Genomic DNA, 22,156 nt, shown 5'->3' with positions numbered 1-22,156 from the left:
CACGCTGTCTACCCCGAACACATGGGTCCCTGAGTTAGCACAGTACCTTTCTCACTTGCAGAAGGACAAACAATGCAGGGATTTTAAATTTTATATGGGAGTTGAGAGTGCCCCCGGCCACGTCCTGGGACAGCCCTTCCTTCCCCTGGGGTGGGGGCACTCTGTTCTTCAGTTCCTGCTGAGAAATGTGCCAGCTGGCAGTCCCTTAATATTCCCCCTCTAAGTGAATGCCTGTGGCTGAAGCTGGCTACAAGGAGGGGTTTTGAAATAGTGGTCTTGGTCTACGGACAAGGTGAGGGAGCACCAGCAACCGAGGGATTGCAATGCTCAATTACATCTGACCTTTGCTGAAGGCTTTCTGTGCCAAAACAGACCTGGCTGGGAGCCTCCAGCTTTTGTTGAGTCCTTGCTTGAAGGAACTGTGCTGTGGATTGCTTGTTATCCTTCCTGAGCAATATGTGTGGCAAGTGGGACCTGCTCTGCTCCCACACTTACCTCTGTTTATTTTTTTCATTTCATCTGATCCAGCTGGGCTGGCTGAGTCACTTCCGCAGGAGCCTGCTGGTAGCAGGGCTCAGAGGCAGGCAGAGAGTCAGCCCAGGCAGATTCTGGATACCACAATGAAGTTGGGAGGCACTGTTATTTTAGAGGCAGAAGTGAGACATGGTTGTATTTGTTTCACCTCCATGGTATCCCAACCCTTTCCTGGCTTGTGCTGCACATGCAGAAGGAGAAGACTCTCCTACCTTTAAGATCTGGTGCCAAGGTAAAGCCTCAAGGTTTGGTTAGTGCAGGGCCATCTCCACTGAGACACTCACGGCACCACTGAGGAATCACGCTTAATCCAGCTCACTTCAGCCTGCTTGCAGGACAGCATTCACCATGCCAGGGCTGGAGAACTGCTGCCTCTCAGGCTGTACTGACTTTTTTTTCAGGTGCAGCTCTCAGGGTCAGCATTGCCCTGGGAAACAATGAACTGCTCTTGGATCTTGCAGCCTGAAAACCGGTTTCCTGACTCACCACCACAGCAAGTGCGGTGGGGTGCTTATTCTGACAACCCTCTTTAGCTCTTGAGTTCAGTGCAGCCCTGATTTTGCTGTCTCAACAGTTAGAGGAGTGCAAGCAAGGTGGGGAAGAAAAGGGTAAACATGCCAGCTGTGTCAGGGTATAGCAAGGGTGACTGCCTCTGAAAGGGCAGGGCCTCCCCAGACACAAACCAGTCATTCAATACCTGCCCAATAGGGGCAACTGAGTCAGGCCCAGCCTCATGATCAACAGGCAGGGTCATGATGATGGGGCAGGGCTGAGGTCCATCTAGGACACCAACCTACAGGGGAGGGTCCAAATCAGCAGTGCCCACAGCCTAACATAAGAACAGCTTAGCTAGGCTAAGCTGGAGACCAGTGCTGCTATAACACTTAATAGAAGATAAGAGCCCCAGGCTGCTCTTAAACAGAGCCACTGGGCCTATGGGCAGGAGTGGTGGAGGCTCCAAGGGTGGCTGGTTAGGGCCACTAAGGTTTATTAGTGTCCTGAGAGCCCTGAAAACTGTTGGCCTGTGGGGGAATTGATAGGCAAGCAGGCAAGCCACAGCTACAGCTACACCTTCTGAGGCGTATGTACTAGGTACTAGGAACTACGAACACTTCCCAGCTGTGAAATGTGAAATGTTCAGATTGTTCTCTTTCTTCTCACCAGGTTGTTTGCAGATGCAGAAAGAGCATCAGAGACTCTTACTGTATTGTAGAGGTGTGTGCTGAGACACAGCTTTACACCATCAGGATGTCCAGTGAAGCCAGAAACTTAGGACTACAATGGTAAGGATCCCAAACCACTACTGGTTTTACACTCATGTCTGTAAAGATTTCCTATATGCAGAGTGATTGTGATGTAGCTGTACAGCACTGAAGTACAGGGAGTGGAGGGTGTTACCCACTGTAGCTTCACAGTGAACAGACAGCTCCAAGCAGACAAGCTTGAAGAACCAGAGCTTTTTTCTGCTCTGCTCAGTCAAGATTTGCAGAAAGCTTCTGCCTTTCTTGTGGCATATGCTCTGCCTAAGGTGGGTCTGCATTTTTCTTGAGAGGTGCCTGTAAGTTTCCTTTTTAAGCTTCAGCAAGATGCACGTTTGTAGTTGAGCCATAATACCTCAAACTGTCTGCCAAAACAGCTTTGAGTTGGCCCTGACGAGTGCTGGGTTGTGACACCTGCAGTCCTTGCAGAGCAGCTGGGGAAGTGTATTGTGCAGGTACCTTAAACAAGCAGGGGACACTGGTAAGATCCGTAGCTCTCCTGTTATCCCAGTGACCGCTGATGTCCTGTGAGGGAAAGCAGGGCTCCTGCGTCAGGCCTTGAGCTGATCTGTAGTAATGAGAGACCAAGCTGAGCCCTGGGGGGAGGAAACAGATTAGCTCACAACAACTGCTGCTGCAGCTTTCTTGTGTATTCCTTGGAAACACAGGGTGCTAGCTGCTCTCAGAGCCAGGGCATGGCATCTTCATCCTCATGAACATCCTCTGAAGTGAACAGAGGCTTCAACCAGCCTCACTGCTGTGAGGCAGTGCTGGTGCCTATCTGTGCTTCTGAAGAGTCTAGAGGAGGAGTTTGCTCTTCACCTCATCCTTTGGGAAGCAGAGGTGAGATTTAGGAAACTGGGGCCTGAAGGGAGGGGAGTCTTGTGCTTAGAAGAGCTCACCTCAAGTCGGGAATCCCAGTCTTTGGTTCCCAGAGATGCTCCTGATTTGCTGGCTATCATAGGCAAGTCTTCCCCACTCATGCCCCTTGACTTTTCCCTTGCATTGAAAATGCAGTTATTTCCATGTCAGAGGTGTTATAAGAGGTTGTTTGGGTTTCCTGAAGTCTGCTGGGGTCTCCAGAAGCTGGTGGTGTCAAAGGGTACACAACTTATTTTTAGGAGATCAGTACGGTGCCAAGCCAATATTATTCCAATGTCCTAAGATCTATCACATCATATGATGGCTTGGCATCTTGCTGGCTAAACACCTTTGTCCTTGCAAAGACTTTGGGGGCATTTCCTTTACAGTTTTCTACTAGTCTCAAGTGGGGCAAGAGATAAGATCTTGTCAAGGATACCAGTAGCTCTGCAGTGTTCACTCCTTTAAGATGTGAGAGCTAGATGAATGGAGAATCACAGAAGTTCAGTAAAGCCCCTCAACACTCTTTTTTCCTTGGACTCTCACCAGGTTCTTTCAAAGGATCTGGCTCCATCTTTTCTCTGGCTGCAAGATAAGTCTGACAGCCTCCATCACTCTCAAGGCTGGAGTAGACCACAGCTGGACTTCTTGGTTGCATGGGAGAAGGTGTTGAGCTCACAGGGCAAGTTCTGCTGTCAATGAGTGCTGAGATTGCACAGTGCCACCAGAAGCCAGTTTTAAGCCGGTGAAATAAGAACACATGATGACTTCTGTTCAGCTCTTCCCTGTACATGCCAACTTCCTCCTTCTCTTATTGAGAAAAGACTCTGACTATACAGTCAGGGCTGAAAAAAATAAATAGAAGCAACACAAGGCCAAGTTCTGCAAGTCATAGCTGAAAGAGGAACATGCATGAGAAGCTACACACAAACACAGGGTTGTTCTGCAGCATGAATCTACTGCATTCAAGCTTTCAGTGTGTCCTTTGCATGTATCTCCACATATCTCCATGATGGCAGGTTTTGCTCAGTTTTCTGGATATACTTGTAATTATATATAATGATCTTCTAGGGTTTCCACGCCTTTTACACAATTCTGTATGTGCTATGTTCTCCCTGTGCTGGGTCAGGGTATGTGTCTGGAGCTTATTGTCTCCTTTCTGCATAAAATGCTCTGTATTCATTACTCTTACTTCCCCTGACACCCTTTCCCCATTTGAATCTTGAGGACAAAGGTGTGGGGAAGGGATCACATCTTACTGCTGCAGAGATTAGCTGGAGAGCAGCTCTAGAGATCTGTACTGCAGCACAAGGGTGTCCTGGAAGGCTACACCAGAGAAGTGTGATTTGGGTTGCTTCAGACTAAATTTGTCTCTTTGATGCAGTGACTCATCATGGTGAGGTGGGTCTGGTGAATGACCTGCTGGCACCCAGGAATCTCTGTCTTTGGTGGAGAGCCCACCTCACCAGCCAGAAATCTCCTGCTTTCCTTCAAGACCATCTTTCCCTGAGCATCTTTTTACCAAGTGATACTCCCACACGATTGTTCCCCTAACTGCTGTGTAGGGAGATTATTTATGGCTCAAGTTGTGCTGAGGCCCCACCTCCCACGTCCCCAGGACAGGTTTTATCATGCTGTCATTTCTGTCTTCATCTTGACAGAGCAATGCTGGTGCAGGAGGAGGCCCACTCACTGTGCAGGTACTGCCTGTCACTGGGACAGAGTCTAAGGAGATTTCTGTAACAGCAGGTGTTCCTGGGGCATGACAGAAATATTTTGTTACAGGCCACTCTGAGGATCAGCGCACAGCTTTTGACACCATCTTTCTGTGCTTCTGCTCTTTCAAGTCTGTGCTCCTCCTGCGAGAGGGAGAGCACCAGGTAGTGAGCTGGGACACTGAGTAGGGCACTGGCGATTGGGCAGGCAGCAGCTATCCCTCACATAGGCTTTAGTCTGCACGGGTTCGTCTCTCTGGTAAGACATTTTGCAGTCTGCCCTCTTCTAGAGTGCCTTTCACTCTGAAAAATCCTGTTGTGGTCCCACGACTGCCCCATACAGGGAAGCTGCAAGAGGCACAGAACAGTGCACTTGTGCTCTCCCCAGCTCCAGGCTTGGGGATGGGGGGAGCTGCTGGCAGGATCTCCAGTGCTGTCTTTTTACCCTGACTAAGCTGTAAAGCAGCATTTGTATAACAGACTGTCAAGGGAGGCTTTTTTCACTGTTTATCCTTAACCACCAGTCTGGTGGAATAACAGATAAGTGCATCAGCCCATTAAAGACTTGGCTTATGCTGCAGTGGCTTTTTTAATATACAGCTAGGAAGTGGTTGGGTGTTGGCATCAGAGGCAGAAGGCATTAATTAGAGCCATGTAGTTAAGTCTAGGCCCTGAGGGAACACATGCAACCTAATTGGTTGCCCTGGAGCCCTCAATGCAGAGATGAGGGGAGTTCATCTTCCCTCGCTGTCACTGGGACTCATCTACTGCAGGGCTGGAGTTGCTATTTCCATGATACTTCCAGTGAGCTGGGTGAGGAGAACCCATCTGCTGATGGAGTGACTGCCCCCACTTGCTGGGCTACAGTGTGCCCTGAGTCTACAGTACAGCTGCACTGACTTTGGCAGCAGTGGGGCAGAATATGCCCTTGTGCCCTTGTGCCTTAAGCACAAACTGCTCAGGAAACAGCTCTGACAGTCCCCCTAGGCTCAGAGAAGCAGCCCTGGGGTGCACTGAGATGTTTACCCCCAGTGGAACTTGAGCTGCAGCTGCAGGAGAGGCACCTTTTGGAAACTGATCTGAAGCAGATGTCTCTTGCAGGCATCAGCCCCTCCTGGAGCCAACTGCAGGAAAGAGCTCTTGTCTACCCCCTCTTCACCCAAATTTTATCTAGATCTGTACAGTTGCTGGGACACTATGACATCTCAAGTTGATCTCTTCCAAGCAAGAAGTTAATCACTGATGACACCCACACCCTTCTGGCCTTTGGGGGTGAAAACTGGGTTGCAGGCTTACGAAGACAAGCCAGTATTGCAATAGGTAGAAAACTCTTGAAAACTGTTGCAGAGCCCAGGAGGCTGAAAAGGATGACATGGAGCTGAGTGGACTCTAATGCAGGAAGGATGTGGTACCTGCAGGCAAGGACTGGAGGTGATGAAGTACCCAAGTGACAGTAAAGAGGGTTCCTAGTGCACTGCACTCCTGGCTCTCTAGCTAAGCCCAGTGGACTGGGGTTGTGGGGTAGAGCGAGGGAGACTCCTTGTCCCCTTCTGTTATCTGCCAGAGGGGTTCTCTGCTCTTTCCTGTCCTGAACCATCTGGGGAGGGATTCACAGCAAGGAGGGATCAGGAGAGCCAGGGCTAAATCCTGCTCCAAGCCGGGCTTATGACATTGCTGGCCAGACCCACATATGTGGACACATCTTTCAGGAGTTATAAGGCTGTGGGAAGGTGAGCAGGATGTGGTAGGGAGAGCAACAGCTACTGCTACTGCAGGGTAAATGGATGTTTTGGTCAGAAATGCATTTTCTGTGGATGGTCTGGATCTCCACTCAGGATGGTAGGAAAGGACCTCTCTCTTACCTTCTGCAGCTCTCAGCAGGGCTGCCTGCAGGTGCTGAGAAGGCAGAGACATGCCTTGTCCTGGTATGGACACACTGGGAAAGCTCTGAGCTCTTCCACTTGGTTAAATTTGTCACTCTAGCTGTGGCTTAGAGAAAAGCCTTCCCTCTCCCCGCCCTCCTGCCATCAAGAAGCTGCTGAAGGAATCAGGTCGTTGATCCCGCAGCAGTGAAGCCCCTAATTAGCCCAGCTTCTTGGAGTCTGCCAGGAAAGCCGACTGTGTGTGAGGCAGCTCTGAGACCCACAGTTCTCTGTGTGGAGGAGAGGGGCCCTGCACAGGCAGAAGTCTGGAGAAGGAGAAAATGGCAGCGCTTTGATGCATTAAATATGAGGAGAGCCTGCCCAGCCTGATGACTTCTCCCCATGTTCCCATGCCTGGAAGGGGAGAAGGAGACACACTTTCTGGGTGACAGTGGGCGCAGGTGGGCATGGAGCAGGGCTGGCTGCAGGCGGGGAAAGCAGCAAGGAGAGGCAGCTCTTCCCAAATTCCTCTTGCAGGCATTATGTACACGTGAAGCCCCGGCTCCCTTGGGCTTCTCCTCTCATACACATTTAATAATGATTGCTGGGCTGGATAATAAATTGCTGTTTAATAGCAAATCGATCTGGCAACCTGTGTGAGCACAAGGGCTGGCTGCCAGTCCCAGCGGCTGCCATACACGGAGCCAGCACACTGGCAGCACGGTGGCCTGGAGCCCAGCCGCAGCACCTCTCACCTTGGTACCCAGCCGTCCCATATGAGCTCTACTCGCACATGCTGCTGGTGCCAGCAGAGCCCACACACCGAGGCAGGATACAAGTGATGGCTGTTTTTCCCCTCTTGTAGCTAGGAGTGGTTTCCTGAGATTGGCGTGGCTTTTACCATCCTGGGGGTGCCGTGACACTGTGATATCAAGTCCCTGGTGTCTTGAAACACCTTGGCACACATGGCTGTGGTGTGCTTAAGGTGATGACCTTTGGAGAGATAAATCCCTGGCACAGAGCCTATGCTCTAAGGCGAGGACCAGCAGCCTGGGGATGTTGGCCAGTGGCCTAGGCCCCAGGGTAGCCTTTATCTTCTCATCCTTGTGGTTCCCAAGCAGTGGTGGAGCACATGGCAGCCTGTACCCTTTGGCACAGGGCACAACACACAGGGCTGTGCATACTCACGCATGAGGACACGTGCCAGTGGCCCCATAGTAACTTGCACGCTGCTGAGCAGGAACATGCCTTGCATGGCGATAGGCACACCGATGAGCGCAGATGTGCACACGAGGACACTGGAACGCACACGGCAGCATACGGGGTCGCACTGCCAGCGCACGAGGTTCACACCGGCACAGGGGGTGTGCACACCGGGCGGGGGATGTGGAGGATGCTACACGGAGGGGGTGGACCCACCCTGCCGCACAGGGGACCTTCACCCGGCGGCGGCGTGGATTCGGCGGTGGCTCCTCGTGTGCCGGTGCCACCGCGCGGGGCGGGGCGCGGCGCCCGGCGGGGGCTTCCCATTGGCTGTAGGGGCTGTCAGCGGGGCGGAGTGACAGCCGCGGGCCGGGATTAGCGCGGCGGGGAGCGGCGTGCTGCGGCCGGTGGCACCGTATCGGACCGGACCGTGCTGTGCTGTGCTGTACCGCACCGCACGGTGCCCGACGGGCCGAGCCGGGCCGGGCCGGCGGCAGCGCGGAGCAGCGGCGCGCAGCATGCGGCGGCGGCACTGCCGGTGAGGCGCGGGGAGCGGAGCGGGGCGGGGCGCGGAGGGGACCGGAGGCCAGAGCGGGGCGTTGGGGGAGCGGGGAAAGTTACAGCAGTTGTTGCGGGGACCGGGGCGGCTCTGCGTCCCTCTGGCATCGGTGACCGGCGGGCAGCGGCACGGGGCTGCGGTGGCACCGGCGGCACGGGGCGGGGCCGACACCCCCCCGCCGCTGTCGCGGAGCGGCCCCGGTGTGCCGGTGCGGCGGGACGGGCGCGGGGCCGCTCCCCAGGCAGGGAGAGCGCGGCCGGCGGCTCCGCGGGGGGAGCGAGCAAGCGGGAGGCTCCGCAGGCTCCCCTGGCCGGGGGGGCTCCCTCCTTATCCGGATGGATGTCACATCCACTCAGGGCTGATCCTGCCGAGACGGGAGGTGCCGGGCAAGGGAGGCCGGGCGGGGGGTGTCGGGGAACGAAGAGCATGCTCAGCCTTAGCTCAAAGGGGGGGCACGTCCCCTGCCAAAACGCCTCATCACGAAGGAGTCCCCTGTTTACCCTACAGCCCTCGGACCGCCAGGCACCCCGTTTCGGTCACCACTGCATCCCCCGAAACTGCTCCGTGTCCCTCGGGAGGGTAGAGTCATCTCCCGGCGGCCATCCCGCCCTAGCCCCGTCAGGTGGCCCGGCAGCCACAGCCTGGTTTCGCCAACTACGGCCCGTCGTGCGAATTCAGTCCCCAGCCCTGCACTTCTTGCTTCCGTCCCATCTCTGTCCCGTTCTTTGCCCAATTCCCTCTCATCCTCCTCCAGCTCCTGCGCGTTGTCCCCACACTCCCGTGGCGTGGGTGTGCTCTTCCCCCGCAGTGTAAGCAGTTCCTGCTGGCTGCTGCCTTCCCACCGCATCACTCCGCCAGGCAAGCGCCTGCCTGCATGGGGACCAGCCATCCCCTGTTGCACCGGGTGCAGCTCAAAGCGAGGGCCGAGAGAGGCATCCCTGGACATCTCTTTGGCCGCTAAGAAGGGACAGCCAGGAGGAACAAGTTTCTTGTGAGATGTTTTATTGAACAAATTAAATCCCCCACTGATGTGCAGCTCCCAGCTATCACAGTACAGCTCCCAAGTTTTCCTCTTTGAATGCATGCCCAGGGTTGTCCAAGCAGACACCCCTATGAGCTTTCATTTGCAGGACTTCTCCTGACTTTAGGCAGCAGGACCAGCAAGGCTCCCTCCAGCCCACTGGTGCTTTACAGCCCAACCCATTCATCACAGTGATTTAAAGAGCATCCGTTCAATGCACAACTGAAATCAGCAAGCAGGAAGCCTTAGCTCCATCACTGGTTTTTCATCACAATTGCGTTTGTGCCTTTTACCTTTCATTATTAAAGAAAAGCTCACTCCACTGGATGGTGTAGCCATCTGGCTTCGGTGGGTCAAAGGCAGGCATGGCCTTTACTCTGAATTTGATAATTCTTTAATAACCAGAACAACACTCTGCTTATCCTGTTTGTTCTAGTAATAACTTGCATCGAGATAGGCTGGTTTTTGTAGATTTGTTATGCTACAGTGAATGCAAACTATTCCAAGTGATAAGTTTTTTCCTTGGCATGTGTGTCAGTCTGCATTGAGATAAAAAGTGGAATTTCATTTGAAATATATAAACCCTGCATCTTTATTATTTATCAGTTAACTTCAGCAACCTTGAATGTGAACACAACCATAACAGGAGAAAAAGATTTTAAAAACAGTAACTGATAAATTAAACACGAGAGTATATTTTTGCAGTGAGTGAAGTAAAAGATTGCTGCTGCTCAGCAGGAGACAGATTTTTTAGCAATGTGATAGTGCAGATAGATGGGCGCCTGTCCCACAGGTGTGATTTGGGCTATTTTATTAAGTTATGTCTCTGCATCTTTGGAGCCTAAACACTGTGGAAAATTGAGCCCCACATCCTTTAGGAATTTAGTCCTGTCTGGTTTGCACTCAGAAACAGGGAGAAGAAATCATGTTTTCCTGTTTGCAGCTGGCATTTGGTTTCTCACTTTCAAATGGTGAGAGTGCAGGACTTAGTATCTTGGCATCTGTCAGAAGGCAAATGCAGCCAAGCAGAATCTTCTCTGCACATTAAGAATTCGAAGAAACTCAGGGAAGGATAAGTACAAGTTTTAGCTCCACTGGGAAAAAGAAAAATGTCAGCAGCAGGGCTGATGGGGGCACCGGGTCCTGCCTTCCCCTGCAGCCACCCACCCATTGCTGTGGGGTGTCTGGCCCCACCTCTGGGTAAATGGTCTCTGGGCAGAGACAGGCAGGCAAGTGAGCTGTATGCAGGGCAGGCATGCCTTGTTCCCCCAGGCTGGGATTGTCTGTAACCACTGCTTTTTGGATCTACTGGTGTTGACAGCTCTGTCTGCGCCACCAGTAGTGGCTGCGGCATGTGCTGGTGTGACACAGTTTAAACCCAGGCTGACCTCCAAAGAGAGAGGCTCCTTGCCTTTGCTGCTCATGTTAAACTCATTGAGCAAGTGTAATTGGAGGATGTCTCAGTGATCCAGTATATAATTTTTTTCCCCCTTATTGAAATGATTTTAGTAGGCTATAGGCTGTGGGTAGTAAATATATTCAGCCTAAAGCAGGATAAATGAAACCCATTTTATAGTGTGCTCTCTCACTGTGTCTGGGGTGCTGGTCTGTGGGGTAAGTGTCTGAGCATCCTGGCACCCTGGGGAGAAAGCACACACTCTGGGTGTCTGGGGCCAAGCAAGGGACTGCCAGTGTCCCTGCGGTGGTGCTGGTGTAATGCCCTCAATGAACCTTGCCTGCTTCTTGCAGCAAGATTTGCCAGGGGCTGTGTCACCTGGAGCATCTCCTGTTCCTGCCGCAAGGACAGGGCCACTTTGGCTCGTCCTCCCTATGGTCACAGACTCTTTCTTGTGCCTTCCCTTCCCTAACCATCTCTCCTCGCCCTTGTTTCAGGGCTGCCTGAGGATGCATCGCCTCTCAACTCAGACATCTCAGGGGTGCCGGGAACCTGCCTTGCTGTGTCTGTGCCACCCTGCTGGGCTCCAGACCTGACACCTCTGTGCCCTCTTCCAGCAGGATGGCCCAAGCGGGGGGACCTGTCCGCTTCCACCCCGAGGAGGGCTGTGCTGTCTCACCACCGCCATTTGCCCACAGGGTGAGCCGGCGGCCCTGGCTGGCAGGGGGGAGCCTCGAGGCTGGGCGGCACAGCCCCCCACCCTGCCTCACCCCCAACCTCAACGCCGGCCGCCTCCACCTGCTGCGCAAGGGCCTGGCACCTGATACCCGCCGCTGCCCCCTCGGCCTGTACAGCAGCACCGGCTCCTTGGCCCGCAGGCCGGCTGAGGCAGCACCCTTTGGCAATGGGAGCTGCCCGGGCACAGGGCGACTGACTGCCCCCTGCACCCCACGGCGGGGCCGGCCTGGCCCAGCCATCGCCTCCCTGGGCAGACGCAGCCCACCAGTGGCGGAAACCCCAGAGGGACACAGCTCTGTTGTCACCTTCCGCTTCATTGAGAAGGCCAGTGTGCGGACCCTGGGGAGCCCGACAACGCCCCATGTCCGCTGGGAGAATGGCCCCTACAGCCTCAGCCGCAGCCTGGAGCTCACTGGGGACATGGGATCCCCCCAACCCCAGACCTTGCCCCAGGAGCGGCTCCTGCACACACTGAAGTTGGAGGCTTCCGCATCTGACCCGCTCCTGGCTGGGGACAGGACCCGAGGGGGGACACGTCCCTGTGGGAAGGAGTTCTGTGCCATCAACACCAGCTGCCTCTGCCGATCCCTCACCAATGGGCTGCCAGAGGAGTTCCCTACATTCTCCAGAAGCCCCCTGAAGCCAGAGCCCCATTCCCAAGTAGGTACCGGGGTACCCCACAGCGGGTGTGGGGCTCTGCCCTGGGGATCCATTGTCCACTCATCGCTCTTCCCTCTGCAGGGCAATGCTTGGCTGTACCCCCGGCAGAGCTCGGCCCATGCCCAGCGCATTGCCAAGGCCAAGTGGGAATTCTTCTATGGCTCCTCAGATGCCCCAAAGACAGGTAAGAAGTTGGAGGGGGATGCCCTTGGCTGCACCCACCCCTCCTTTGCAAGTCTGTATTGCTGCCAGAACTCTCCCTGGGGCTGCCCATCCCTCGGGGCTTTTCAGCACCCATGGGAAAGCCAAGTCTCCCTCAAGATTGGCCAGTCTGTGTCCTTCTGGGGCCAGATCCTGCACACACCAACCTCCCTGCAGAGTCCCCTGTGGCCATGCAAAGGAGATGACACAGAGCCCATGGCTGCCTCTGCAGAAGGGCTTTTGGGTTCAGATGGGGGCTCAAGGCTAGCTGTGGATGCACTAGCCCTGACAGCAGCCTGTCTCTGCCTCTCACACTCTTTTTTCTTCTGCCTCCCCGTCACTGTTCCCCCGTGCACATCACATAGTGGAGTCACCATCCCTGGAGGTGTTCAAGAAATGATTGGACATGGCACTTAATGCTGTGATTTAGTTGACATGCTGAAAAAGTTGGGAGGTTTTGATGTTGGCAGGAGGATCAAAGGTCGGACTCAATGATCTTGGAGGTCTTTTCCAACCTTAATAATTCTATGACATGTATCATGAATGACACATGAGTTCTTGGTGTGTGTGTCTGTGTGATGCTGCAGGAGTGGCTCCTCAGAGCTCTCCAGTGCAGCTCCCCATTGCTCTGAATGCTTGGGCCTTCCTTGCAGGCTCTTCTGCCCCTGACTCCACGCCCTTGGCTGAGTCCCCCCACAAGTCTGTCTCCCCACTGCCTGCTAAGCCACCAGTGTCAGTACCTGAGCACAGCCTGAGCCACGTGGAAGTGGAGATAGAAGTGTCTCCTCTGGGCAGCCAGAAGCCTGGCTCCTGTGAGACTGGGATTATAAGGAGGACAGTGAAGTACTCCGAGACAGACTTGGACACTGTTCCACTGAGGTGCTATCGTGAAACCAACATCGATGATATCCTGGCCGAGAAGGAAGAAGTGGATTCAGCAATTGAGAGCCAGAAGGACAGTGAGAGCAACCCAAGCTTTGGGGGCACTCCAGGCAGAAGGAACAGCACACCAGAGGAGCCCCCCACCCCAGGCACTGGCTGCTTGAAGGATGGGCTGCGGGACAGGGACATGGACGAGGACAATGAGGTGTTTGCAGCAATGAAGAAGGAGAATAGAGAAAGGTGAGGCTCTGTGCATGAGGGGAAAAAGTTCCTCTTACCCTCCTTATTATATCCTGCATGGCAAAATGGGCTCTGCCAAAAAGTGTCTGACACAAAAATCCCATTAGCTCCATGCAAGCTGTGTGTGTGGGTGAGATGGGATTCCTGGATTTCATCACAGGGACTGGGACTGGGGCTGGGACTGGGAGGGGGCCCTCACTGAACTATGGAAAGAGTAAGGCAGCACAGGTGATCCAGCCCTGTGCACTAGGCTCACCCCTGGGTGAGCCTTTGCAGCTCGGGTTGCCTGGCTGAATCAAGGCTTCCCACCATGAGTCCTGACAGGTTAATTACATTCTGCCCCAGTGCTGCCAGGTGCTGGGGTGATGGTGTCAGGGTACCTGAGCACAGGTCGTGTCCTGCAGCTGCTCTGGACTGGTAGGTGCTGCCGTACTATCCTACCCTCCACGTATGACTGTGCTTCAGTGGTGGGAGCGGTCCCATTTGCTTGGCCTCAGCAGGTATTTGCCATGTTTGGGAAAGAGTAGGGGATACATTTGGATGCAAAAAGCTTTTTCTTGCCTTTTGTATGATTTTTCACATGTGTGGCAAAACACCCTGTGCTGGGAGGCTGATGGAATGGGCGATACCAAGGTTATCGTTCAGTTGCCAGCCCCTGGGCAGCAAGTGTACTCCAAGCTGCTGTCTGCCCACTGCCAGGCATGTGCAATCAGGACCTATGAGACATGGCCCTTTGGCCTGGTGGCATGAGACTGCCCATGGAGGTTTCTCTGGAGTGGTGGTTTGGCTGTGAGAAATGACGAACATCACCTGCTCCAGAGCACTGTGTGGGACAGACACCTGGAGGGGAAAGGCCCTGGCTGGGAGTAGTAGATGCCTGTGCAGGCAGCGGCAGCCGAGGTCATCTCCTGACATGTATTGTCAAAGAGTCTTGAGTGAGGTGAGGAGTCTCAGCATCATCAGCAATTGCTCCATGGGAGCTGGGAGAGGTTTCATCTGTGAAGCACAAAACCTGGGTGATGCCTGGGGTGCCATGTGGCAGCATGCACTCACCCAGCTGTGCAAAAGGTAAATGGGGGCATATAGGTGGAAAAAAAGGAAAAGGGAGGTTTTGATATTGGCAGGAGGAAAAAAAAAATGAAAATGTACCCCTCAGTGGTGCTGCTGCACTGGGAAGAAAAAAATGAAGGTGCTTGGCCGATAAAGAGGGAAGATGTACGTGCCAAGGGGAGCTGAGTTCCTGTCAGTTTGTCCAGCCTTTGCATCTCTGTTGGAGGGGACAGATACATCTCTTCCTGCCACCTGCCCTGTTCTCAAAACATTTGATTCTAGAGAAAAGCTGAAAATAAGCCATTGGTAATGTACTTTTTTTTTTCCAAAAGATGTTTTGAGTAAAATGTAAAGTTATTACCACTGCAAGCGAGTTCTTCAAGTTGCTGTAACAATTATCTTGCATAGTGGTATTTTTTTTCCAAATATGTTCTAGGCTACTATAAGTTGTGTGAGCTGTAAGCCTAGACCTGCTTTTTGTCCTCTGAGGCACCCTACTGTAGCTCCCCAGGCAGTGCTGAATGCTTGGATGTGTCCTTAAATGCATTGTTGCTCCTAAAAGATGATGCTCCTGGTATAATTACCAATGTATAAATCGTGATGTTACGTTCATTTTGCTCGGCTTTTTTGTAGACCAGTGGGGTGCTTTTGCTTTGCAGCCCACTGAATATTCCCCTGGTAGGTGCAGACCCTGTGGGCAGTGTCTTGAAAATTATGAGGCTCAAATTGCGAGCTTGTTCAGTCCCTGCATCACAGCCCTGGATTTTTGCTTACACACTGTTTTGAGCTCTGCAGCTGCAGTCCTCATCCCTGTTTACCAGTCACCAGTATTGATGTTTTCTACTTCAAGCTTTCTGCTTTGCTTGCTCACGGGAGCAGTGAAGCTGGGGCAATGAAGGAGCCCCCCCTGACTCCCTGGACCTGGCACCATTCTGCTGCTGCAGGAGCTGCTGAACCTCAAGCCTGTCTTGGTAGCTGGGAAGGGCCAACCTTACAAAATTATTGAAGCACTTTTGGATGCTGATTTTCAGTAGATATGTACATCTGTTTGACTATGTAGCTCCAAGTATTTAGCACCCTCTGCAAGGGGAACTTTGGCTTGGTACTACCTTGTTGTACTTAGTATTCTGGCCAAAGGTCAGAGCCTTCTTTGGTAGTTTACCCTCCCAAACTAAGAGAGCATGCTAATAGCAAAAATAATCCAACACCAAATCAAACAAGGCATGAAAAGCAATGGAAAAAATGGTGTCTTCTTCCAGCAAATCTGCTCTCTGAATATATTTAAAGTCAGATCTACTGACTCTAATGACTAGTCTAAGCCTTTACTGTCTTTATTCCCACTAGTCCCTGAGAGCCAAGACCTGTCAGTGAGAGCAGGCTCAATTCCCTTCCTCCCTGAGCATCAGCAGACGTGCTGGCTAAGCTGTAAGAAGAGCCTGGCTTGGCCCACAGTGTGGGTGCCTTGGGCTGATAAGAGAGAAGAGGCTTTGCTACGGGGTGCCCTGGTCTCCTGAGAGCACAGAGGGCTGATGGGAGGCAGTGATGCTTTTTCTCCCTGCAAGTAGAACAGCTTTGCCCAGGAAAGCCCTTAGATCTGCTGCTTGGGAAGCCTTTCCAGAGCTTTTGTGCTCACTGCTTAGTGGCAAAAAAATAACTGCAGGGCAAGCCTTGTTGGAGATTAAAAAGATGGTTATGGCCTCAATTTCATCAAACGTTGAAGTAGATGCTTAACCTGCCTCAGTAGCCACTCTGCTGTGTTTTGCTGAGGTTGAGCCTCTGTCTCAGTCCAAACTCACCATGGAGCCACTGATCGGGGTGATGCTCCCGCATCCCATGGGCTTGGTCCGGAGGGGGGATGCTTGGGGTGATGTTGGCAGGCACCTGGCAATGAGCAGGAGAGACGCCTGCAACTCTTGGGGAAGGACTGAAGACAGTGTGATGGCGTGGATGTGGCAGGGGAGTGTGGACAGTCAGGAGGAGACTGCAGTGCCTGTGGTCAGTACCTGTGCCTGAGCATGGGTCAGAGTTAGGACACTGAGCCCTAAGAGCAGGCTGCTGCCATGCTGGAGGAGTGCAAAGGAGCCTTTGGGGAGTGCAGGGAGCTGCTGGGGCTGGTCTATATGTGAGCTTTTCTCAGAGAGGAATAAAACAAGGAGCTGCTTGATGGTGCTGTACGGTTTTACCTTCTCTGAACTGAGCGAAGATCCCCACACAGCGCCTGCTGTGCCTGTGCAGGCTGGAGGAGTGGAGCACGATGGTGGCAGTCAGCAGTCTGGAGGGTCACAGGAGCATTTGGCAGAGAGTGAAAAACACTGAGGGCCAGAGGAGAGATTTTCCCCTCTTCTTCCCCTCACCAGGGACAGCACAGCTCTGCAGCACCAGACAGGGAGGGCAGAATGAACCCCTTCCCCTCCATCAGCTATCAGATGCAACTGGAGAAACCCGGTTGCTCAGATCCCCATGGTCCCTATATGCAAACTTTTGCCTGAGGTGCTGCTGGCTTTGGCACTTACATGCAGTGCAGTAGAACCATCAGCTCCCAGCATCCGCTTCCTCTCTGTATCTGCCTGGCCCTCTTCTAAGGAAGGCTCACTGCTCCTCCCACACCAGCTCATGGCTGGAAACCTATTTGATCTCCCGCTGCCCGTCACCCTTGCACAGATGCTCAATTACAGCTTCTTAATCTCCTTCTTTCCTATGCTCCTCCCAGCTGTGTTTGTCTGGCTTGGTGTCAGTGCACTGGCCATTCCTGAGGGACCGGAGCAGAGTGTGGAGGGGCTGGGCAGCACAACAGGAGCTGATGAAACATCCAGGTCTGAGCAGGCGGCATTGCGCATATGCTCCTGTGACTAGATCCTTCTGGAGCTGAATGGCTTTGTGCTTGATATTTTGAGGTGGAAAGATTGCTTCCAGAGCTTGGATGGTGTGGACAAAACCAGCTGTAGTTTTTTTGTGGCTTGGTGGCAATATACTTGATCACAAGAATGAGTCCAGCTCCCTCTCCTGGGAACAAGATTCCTTTTGTCTGCTGGCATTGTCTTCCCTGGCACAGCCCGGTCACCCTCTTTATGGATTTGAGGTGCAAAACAGTCAGCAGCATTAGCTTGGTTTAATAGCATGCAGCTGGGTGTGGGGGATGGTGAATGCACATTCACATCCATAAAACACATCTGCAGATGTTAAAGAGGTCTCTTCTGCCTTGTCCTGCCAGAAAGCCATCCCAGAGGTGGCTGCTCCTTGGGCTTCTACAGGAATGGTAAGAGTGTCAAGTGGTGCTACACAGCCAGGGAAATGCTGGTGGATGGGCAAGATCAGTCTGCACCCTGCCTTGCTTACCTGTATCTGGCTTTGCTGCACTTCTCTTGAAGCCAGCTGGCACTCTGGGGGAGTCAAGCTGCCAGCTCTTGGCCTGCTGAAGTAATCAGGGTGAGATTTTTGAGCAGCATGTGAAGGCTAATGAATGAAAATCATTTGGTGTGTGTAACAGCACCACATCTTCTGAGCCCTCTGTACGAAGCTGTTTGTTCATAACAAATGTTATGACAGGCTGGAGCAGTTCCTCTCCTTTAATCAGAGGAGAGAGTGGCATAACAAGTGCTTTTCCGCTGCTTTAATATAATGATAGCGGCTTATGAGTAAAGTAGGCTTTTAGGGCTGTGTTTGTGCTTGTACAGCTGAAGCATTGATGTTCCCTAGGTTGGAAATGTCCCTGTTGTCACGTGCTCAGATGGATGGGTAGGCTGCACTTCACTTCATTTACAGGACAAAACATTCAGGGCTCCAGGGTTTAGAAACTTCTGTGTTGGGCTGGACCCAGACCAGCATTGGAGACAGGCTTGGCCTTTCTGTGGGGCTGATAAGATGATGAGCCAAGACCAAGCCTGGCATCTAGGACATGGGGCAATTCAGATCCCCAAGCCCAGAAATGGGTGTGAGGCTCCCTCTGTACTGCCAGGGAAACCTGGGGCTCAGTATCACTTTGTGCTCAGTCCCACATGTCTCCTGGGACTCAACATCACCTTATGATGGGTCCAAGACATCTTCTGGAACCAGCAGCAGACCTTGCAGATGGGTGTTGGTCATGCTCTGAGCAAGGTGCTCAGTGACCATAGTGCAGTGTTCATGGAAGAAGGTGTCACACTGTGCTGAGCAGCTTCAGGAGGAGCCTTTTGGGTGGTGGAAGCTCTGAAGGCTCATGAAAAATTCAGCCACTTCCAGATTTGGTTGGAAATGGAGCTGAACCACATCCTGCTTCTGGTGCTTGAGCCCTTTATTGGATCTAAGCTCAAGCCAAGTGATTGGGAGCAGTAGCCATCTCATAAGCTTCTTATGAGGATGAGCCACTGAAGGAACAAAAATCTGTGGCTCATTAAAGGAGAAGCATATGGCTGGAGGGAGGCCAGCCCAGTCCCTCTTCCCATGATGTCTTGGGCAGGTGAGGCATTTCCTTGATGGTCTACAGATGTTCAGAAGAGATTTCTGCCCTCCTCAGTTTCCTTTTGGAACAGCATGTGGGCTTTTGTTTCAGGGCCTTGATCCCTTGCTCCTCAATGACCAGTTCTTCTCACTTTCTTTCCCTCTAGGATCATGGATCGAGACACACAGGGTATGCTCAAGTCTCCAGTGCCCTTCCTACTAGGGCACAGCCTCTCCAAGGATGGCATGGACTCTTTCAGCAAGCATTTTGAGACCATCATGGAGTCCCATCGAGCCAAAGGCACATCTTACACCAGCCTGGACTCCATTGACATCCTTTCCTCCCCGGCCCGCACCCATGGGACCTTTTTCACTTTTGACCTCCCAACTCTCACCCCAGAAATACAGGGACAAATCCGAGACAGCGCCAAGCTGATTGAGGAGAACTTTGCTCCTCTGGCTCATTTGGAGCCAGACTCTGGGACCAGTTCAGCCACAGATGCCCCCTGGACAGAGAGGGAGGAGGAGCGGGGGAGAAGACGGAAGGGTGCTCGGCACAGCCCTTGCCACTTAGTGGACAGCTTTGGTACTCCCTTGGCCTCCAACACAAGGTGAGTGACCAAAATTGCTTGCTGTCCAGCTGGACCACTACGGCTTGATGTGGAGCCTAATGCTGAGGTCTGTTTTGCAGCCAGAGTCTGACTTGTGTTATTGGGGAAGTGTCAGGACTGTGTGTGCTGGATTTTCTGGGCAGTGGCTGATCAAGCCAGTGATCACCATGGTGTTGTGGTAGGCGTGTTGATGGGAACACAACTCCTTTTTCATTTTTGCCAGCTTTTTAGGTGCAAAAGGGCTGTAAGGTTTCCTCCAGCCAAGCAAGCAGGGAGTCCCGGGACTTCAATCCTGTAGTGGTTTCCATTGCAGGACAGTCCAGCATCCATGGTGGCTCTGGGGAGAGGCCAGTCAGAATTTAACTACCAGTAGAAATCTGACAGCCTTTCCCTACTGGGGGCTGTATCCCTTGCCATCTGAGTAGCAGCCTCTTGTTTCTTGAGCTGTTGTCCTGGCCTCCTGAACCTCCTCAGCCTTGTTTATTTTGGGAGATGAAGGGCAGAGATGAGCACAGCCCACCAGAGGCTCCCTGTACATTGCTCCAAGCCTGCATGCACCTGGGCTCAGGATGGCTGCCCCTTGCGCTGGGGGCAGCAATGAGTGGGCTGGGGGAGCTCAGCCCCACCACTTCCAACCTGTCCCTATGTAAGTCCATGTCCAGGCAGAGACACCTTCCTGCACTCCTCCCTCTTCGAGCAAAGTCTTGTGCTGAAGCACTTGTGATGTGGCAGTTTGATAGGCTGCATCTTTTCCACACTCATCTGGGGTGTGGACAGGTCTGGCTTGGATGTCAGATCCAGTCCAGTGGTTTAGCTGCAGAGTTGGTGGCTATTGAAGTACCTGGTGTCTCATTCATGCCAGTGCTGACCTTCCTGTTTTCATTGCCTCCCTGCAAGGTCTCTCTGCTCAGTGACCTTTTGTGCAATGCCAGAGCATCCTGAATCCCTCATCTACTTTCTAGGCTTAGGCTTTGGTCTTTTCACCACCAAACTGATGTGACTCCTGGTCACAGTCTGTGCCATCCTTATAGGCTGGGTTTGTGCTGTAAAACCAGTCATGTCTGGGAGATACAAGGCAGTGAAGGGTGGCGGTATCCAGCCGTGGTCAGTGCTCTCTGCAGGAAGAATTGCTTCCTATTCCTCTGTCAAGGCAAGGGACTGAAACAGAGCACCCTGGAGAAACTGAGAGGACAGTATCTGACTTACTGTCGTGGGATGCCATTGTACCACAGCAACAGCGCCACAGGGGCACAGGGAGATGTGAGGGTGCAAAGACACAGCTAGCAGCAGGGATGACAATGAGGTGGCTTAACAGAGGTTATTCCTCACTGATTTATAGTCAGTGGAGCCCAGAGCATGCCGACAGTGCTGAGGACTCTGCAGCACTGTGCTTCCCTCCTAGCTCAGGCTTCAGAGCAGTGCTGGGCACAGGCTGTGGAGGGCTATTGTGTATCCCCCAAGCTGCCCTATATCTTTTCTGAGCTCACCTTTGCTGAGACTCTTGTCTTCTCCTCTTCCAACAGGACTACCTTTGGTGGCAGGGGAACATAGGGGAAACCCAGCTGCAGCCCCCACTGTGCTCCCTGGACTGGGGACTCCAAGGCTTGGTCTTCCCATTGTACCATAAGCTCACTTCTGTTACACATGCACACAGAGTCCCAGGCAACTATCCTTCCCCATTTAGAAACAATTCCCTTGGTTATCAGTAGGTCCCTGCATAGTTCTTAATTTTGTCCAGTTCAGACCCTGTTTCTTGCCAATCTCCTAGGATACAGATGATGTTCAGACCCACCATGCTGCCCTGCAGCGGGTGAACCAGTGCCCTGGCTCCAGTAGAGGCTGCAGGAAAGATGATGAGAAATGAGATGTGGGAGAACAGAACCCAGCAAGGAGCAGCCCAGCTCTCTGCTCCCTGGTGTGGAGTGAGCCTCCCCTCATAGTCCCCATAGGCAATGGGGAGAGAGGCAGGTGTGGTTGGGATTTGCCATCTTGTGCAGTGGAAAGGAGTGGAGATTGGGACTGGGAACAGGAACTAGGCTGAGAAGGCATGTGGCACCAGGGTCTGAGACAGCCCATCATCTGCAGAGTCAGTACTCAGGACATAGGGCTTTCTGGCAAGGGAGAAGTCCAAGAAGTTTCCTCCTCCACATCACTGGTGCCATCAACTTTCTAGACTCTGAGTGGAGCCGACGACAAAGCTGAAGCTTCCCACTTAGTTTGAGGAAGAAGTGTCTGTGCTGATTGCTCAAAGGTTCTCATGGGCTGGAACCAGCAGACCCTGATGTCTGGCAAGGCTGATCTTCTCGAGCAGAGAGTATCCTTGTAATGCTCCCACTAAGGGGTAGTTAATGGAAATTGCTGAGGAAAACTAAGGAACCTCTGCAGCCATTGTAATGCAACATTACCCGTGCCAGCAGGGCCAGAGCAAGGCATTAGCCACTGCCCAGAGTCACTGCAGTCACAAGCAGTATAGACTGGCTGCCGCCAGTGCAGATGAGACCTTGGGCAGGGGGACTCTGTGGTGGAGACTGTGCTTTACACTGTCTGTCAGTCTCAGGGTTGGCAGAGGTGACTTCAGGCTGCAGGGCTTTGGTATGAGTGATGTGGTGACTGGTGATGAACACTAGTGGGTCTGGACCTGTACTGACCTGCAGTTGTCCTCCTTGTGCCCCCCAAAATCTTTGGTGTTCATTGTTGCAATGCTTGGGGTTGGGGTCTGGGCTGGAGATGGCCCTGCATCCTGTGGCTCTTTGCCTCTCTTGGTGTCAGGGATGGCCAAGTCGGTGATGCCCCTGCATTGCTGGGGAAGTGTGGTGTCCCCTGCAGCCCATGGCCTTGGTTCACACAGCCTTGTTGCTCGTGCCAAGGCTCTGGTGTCCCTCAGCACACAATAGTCTGAGACCACGCTTTTATCTTGACCTTGTATGCGGAAAGTGTGTCTAAGTGCA

The 22,156-nt window shown here is 53.0% G+C and overlaps 1 protein-coding gene across 6 annotated transcripts in view; it reads left to right on the top strand.

Annotated features, from left to right (window-relative positions):
* PSD (pleckstrin and Sec7 domain containing) overlaps positions 1-22,156 on the top strand; it is a 48,307-nt gene that overhangs the window by 896 nt on the left and 25,255 nt on the right. For 2 of the 6 annotated variants that reach the window (XM_064662698.1, XM_064662696.1), the window contains exons 1-5: positions 7,861-7,972; positions 10,908-11,808; positions 11,890-11,992; positions 12,663-13,131; positions 18,765-19,208. In XM_064662698.1, coding sequence (XP_064518768.1) covers positions 11,032-11,808; positions 11,890-11,992; positions 12,663-13,131; positions 18,765-19,208 — 1,793 coding nt within the window. In that variant the 5' untranslated portion in view covers positions 7,861-7,972; positions 10,908-11,031. Of the gene's footprint in view, positions 1-1,698; positions 1,818-7,860; positions 7,973-10,907; positions 11,809-11,889; positions 11,993-12,662; positions 13,132-18,764; positions 19,209-22,156 lie in introns of those variants that run through there. The other 4 variants (XM_064662697.1, XM_064662699.1, XM_064662700.1 and 1 more) reach the window with 4 other exon arrangements.

Source organism: Pseudopipra pipra, chromosome 8 (genome assembly GCF_036250125.1).
Source record: "Pseudopipra pipra isolate bDixPip1 chromosome 8, bDixPip1.hap1, whole genome shotgun sequence".
Classification (NCBI taxonomy): Eukaryota; Metazoa; Chordata; class Aves; order Passeriformes; family Pipridae; genus Pseudopipra; species Pseudopipra pipra.
This window is presented reverse-complemented; position numbering and strand designations above follow the sequence as displayed.